Below are 4,486 nucleotides of genomic sequence, written 5' to 3' on the forward strand. Positions count from 1 at the left end.
AAAAAAATTACAAGCCCTGCAGAGGGGCCCCAGACCCTCCCCCACAAAGCCAGATTGGAGCCATTCCATGCCCCCTTTCCTTTGTAGCCAGGTTGGGGCTGGGATGCACCCCCGTCTCCCTGCGGGGCTGGGCCATGTACCTTTCCTCCCATAGGTCATTGTGCACCCCCTTGACCCCCACCCCTATCCCTGTCCCGACTCACAGGACTAGATAGGGTCTGGGCCACAGCCCCTCCCCTCCACAGGGCCATGTTGGAGCAGGACCAAGCCCCCTTCCACCATGCAGCTGGACTGGGGCCAGGCTCTGCCCCCCTTACCCCTCTGATTGACTAGATGGGACCCTGCCAGATCCTGCCTGTGGAGGGATTGGGTGCTGCTCATCTGGCCTGCCAGTTTAAAAAAAAAAAAAAAAAAAAAAGGTTGAGCACCACTGGTTAGCAGCATTACTTTTAAGATGAGCTAAATTGCAACTTTTATATATGATCCAGTGGTCTTGTATTTCTTCCAACAGTAGTGTCCCCATGGATAAAATCTTTCACAGAGATTCTGACCTGACCTGTTTGCAGAAAGTAAGTATTTTGACTTTTTAAAAATATTACTTTGAGTTCCCTTGAACCATCTAAAGTGGCAACCAGGAAGTCACAGCTTTAGGCCAGTTGCAATAAATAAGTAGCTCTATTTTACTATAACGAGAATGAGGTTGACTTGATATTTCCAAACTTGCTGTTTATTGTTGAGGTTCAGGTCATTGAATAAAGCCATATTTAAAGTATTGACTTTAAGTTGGTAACAGGAGAAGAGCAAATTGTGGTCTTTTCTGTGTTTTATTGCTGTTAGGATCAGCAAGAATTTTATGCATGTTGAGAGAAGAATAAACTTCCTACATCTTTGTTCTGCCATTTTAAAGTGGTGTTGCACCATGTTTTGCATGCATAAGTGAGATTTTTAATTTTCCAGTCCATGTAATCATCTTTATGACATTCTAAATAACTAAAGTTGTAACATTAATTGCACAAACAAGACAGAAAATTTGCCCAAAGAGAAAAAGCACGTAAACAGTAGACATACACAATTAATTGTATACCCTTATTTTTCTCCCGGCATTACTTGTAGATTTAAGTAGGTTATGAACAAACTGAACTGATAGAAAGATCTTAACCACAAATTATACAATAGTTAAATTCAAATGACTCTTGTGCATTGTATATTTTCTGTAGAATATATATCCTTCACTGCCAATGAGATTATTTTAGCCTTGTACTTCATAGCCAAACATTTTAGCACAAGCTGATTGCCACCTGAGATCATGAAGAATTTTTCTTCATGGCATAAAGCTATGTTTTGCTTTCATCCAAAGGAACAACAGGCAGCTGTTAAGAGTCAGGACCTGTAAATAAGGGAATCACTGGTCTGTTTTGCTAGGAAAAGTCCTATATATGCTTTAAATTGCAGTCTGCAAACCGGGTAATGAATTAAGGTTTACTCTTAGAATATTTATCAACTACTGCTTCTCTGGGGGGTTTTTCTTCTTGACTTGGTTTCTGAATTTGAAAATGCTACTTTTCTTTTTAAACCAGCTTTTGGAGTGCATGAGGAAGACTCTGGGCAAGGTAACCAACTGCTTCATCGCTGAAGAATTCTTGACTCAGATAGAAAACTTGTTCCTTTCCAGCTATAAAAGTGAGAAGCAGAATGATGCAGCTGATGAAAACAAGAGCATGTGTCCAAATGAATTGCTAATGTGATGCCTTTGACAAAGTGGAAATTTCAGTTGTTTGGACTCTTCTCCGATGTTTCAGCTTTTCCAACATTGTCTTGGTTGACAATAATAGTGATTGAATCTGGTGTCTCTGAAGTGTGACTGTTTCAAGACATTTTGGAAACTGCTAGCAAAAATATTTTGATTTACATATGAAACTTTTTAATATTTCCAGTCAGAAAAATAATCGGGTAGTATTGTTGACTTTGTTATAACTGCTATTTAGGAGGGACATGAGCTGAAATAAAAAAGAGTATTATGCTGCAGTCCTTACTGGAGAGAGTCCCCCCCCTCTCAGTGTTTTGGTCTCAAATTTCTCTTTTCTATTGTCAAATACACAGGTATTACATTTGGAGTAAGATGTGTGCATCAGAGGAAAGAAATTTGCTTGTGGGCTCTAATTTTGGGTAATTCCATGGACAGGAATGGTAACCGCTTCACTGAAAAGTTTTGTTCTCTGGCTGATTTCCCCCCTCCCCAACTTTCCTGCTCTCTACTCTTACATTTGTCCTCTGCTTAATCCAGTTCATTGTTCTTCTCTGAGCTGTTACACATAACTGTTTTCTAGCAGATGGTTATGATTTGTCACTTTGGGTTGCCAGCGTTTCCAGTGGAAACAATAACTCCTGCTTTATCACAGGTTGTACTCTATCTGGTCTTCTGTATTACAGGGAGATGGTATTACCTTGTGCTATCAGATCATCATGATCTCTCATCTAGTCGCCAGTGTTTCCTATGGAAACAATAGGTCCTGATTATTACAGGTTGCTACCATATGGCAAAATCTAGTGCCATATTGTGACAGCCAGAATGTTTGTCTGAAAAAAAAATTAAGGAGTATGCCTTTTGTATTCATATACATTAGGTGTTCAAAATGCATTTTAAGTAGTACATGTGCTGTTCATATCAGCTTTTGCCATAATTTTGTACAAAGGATATCTTTGTGTATATTAGAACTATATAAGCAGATTGATTTATATAGAAAAAAGTTTCAGGAAACCATAACTTCCAGTATGTTATCAGGTGTGTGCATTGGGAAGTTTCCTTCTTGAATTGGGAATAAATTGTTGATTTGTTTACACATACTATATATTCTCCCTCTAAAGAGAATATAGCCAAAATGTCTGACTTGTCTGAAAACCATGGAGCAATCCAGAACTTTGCTTCATTCCTGGAGAATGGGAAATTCAGGCTAGTTTTTATTTATAGATTTGGCTGTACATAAAGCATGCAATTTCAGGTTCAAATCTGTAACTACTTCTACCAACCCTGTATGCTCAGATAAAATCTATGTTGACCTCTAAAAATAAACAACACAAGTTTTGCTATTTTGAGATCCCATTCTGGGTAAGTCTTTCACCAGCAAGGTGAAACTAACTCCTGCCACATTTTCTATTATTAAGTTTAGTTTCTTTCATTTCAAAGTGAAGAACCTGATTATAGGAAGATACATGGACAGTTTATAATTGGAGACTTTTTTTTTCCAGTCTGTATTCAAAGCCCGTGGACGTGATAATAGTAGAGAACCTTATGCTTCTCTGGATTGTGTACATTTGCAGATAAGAGGCTTTATATACCAGAGTGATATGTATAGTTCATTAATTTAAAAAGTGCAATCCTTGCAATCTGCAGACCTGTCATTGCCCCTAAATGGTGTATATTGTGAACTGTCATCTCTGGTATTTCTGAAGTAAAAGTATTGCATGGCTGTCAATATCTCTACTGGTAAACTCTGCCATTTGCTCACAGATGAAACTTCACCTCTCTCGACTTAAATTTTGGAGTGTTCCATAATAAAGTATTATGCTACCAATCTTAGTTTTGTGTATTGCTTTCTGAAATGGGGGGCGGGGTGTGTGTGTGTGTGTGTGTGTGTGTGTACGTACTCATGTGCATGTACCTGTGCTAAAATATTTTGTAACTAGTGTTTGTTCTTAGAAACTCTTTTCATCAATACTTAAAACGCAAGTTTTGGCAGCAGTACATTGCAGATGTAGTATTTTTGTCTAAGATGGAAGGACAGATTCAATTTTTGGTCATTAAAAGCCAATGAAGTAGTGTTAAAAGAATTAAAAGATGTGCTGGCGGTTCTGCCCATCCTTAATAATTAAAGTGAAAATATTTTAGTATTTTTGTCCATTTGAAGCTTTGAGTCTCTCTCAATGGGCTGCAATCAAATTCTTGCTAGGAAACGCTTGCGTCTGCACAGCAACCCAGAGACACAGGTGACAAATAGAATTGGGGCCTGGATTTGCACAGCTGACCAGTAGAAAAATATGCATCTTAGTAACACATGGCTTTTCTGTTACCAATTGCTTTGATAGCGTATGGGATGAGGAAAGAACCCAGCTTGGTCTTCCTTACTTAATTTACCTATGTTGGGCTAATCAGAAGCAGGAAAGAAAATTACTAAAAATAAGATTTTACTATTTTTAACAGATCTGACTCTGCATAAACATAGAGAATCAAGCCTTTTTTACTGAGGAACTGGTATTTTTTTTTAACCCAGAATATTTGTCTGACCAGAGCTATGATTTTTTAGTATAATGATTCTGCTACATAATCCTAGTTAATGTTGTAACACCTCTCATGCTCAGAAGAGAGAGGAAAATGTTAAGCATTTGAAAAACCCACATGCAGTATAATTGACATCTGAAAGCCAGTTGCCTAAGGTCTGCATTAATTTGAACCTCAGTCTTGATGCTGCAAATTGGGTAGGTTCATTGC

General features: G+C 38.2%; 1 protein-coding gene across 2 annotated transcripts in view; it reads left to right on the top strand.

The window, feature by feature from the left end:
- MYSM1 (Myb like, SWIRM and MPN domains 1) overlaps positions 1-3,577 on the top strand; it is a 32,892-nt gene extending 29,315 nt beyond the window's left edge. Inside the window, exons 19-20 of one of the 2 annotated variants that reach the window (XM_019501220.1) lie at positions 512-569; positions 1,578-3,577. In XM_019501220.1, coding sequence (XP_019356765.1) covers positions 512-569; positions 1,578-1,745 — 226 coding nt within the window. In that variant the 3' untranslated portion in view covers positions 1,746-3,577. The remainder of the gene's footprint in view (positions 1-511; positions 570-1,577) is intronic. The other variant, XM_019501221.1, reaches the window with a different exon arrangement.
- The last annotated feature ends 909 nt before the right edge of the window (positions 3,578-4,486 follow it).

Source organism: Gavialis gangeticus, unplaced genomic scaffold, assembly GCF_001723915.1.
Source record: "Gavialis gangeticus isolate Ggan-Ray unplaced genomic scaffold, GavGan_comp1, whole genome shotgun sequence".
Lineage (NCBI taxonomy): Eukaryota > Metazoa > Chordata > Crocodylia > Gavialidae > Gavialis > Gavialis gangeticus.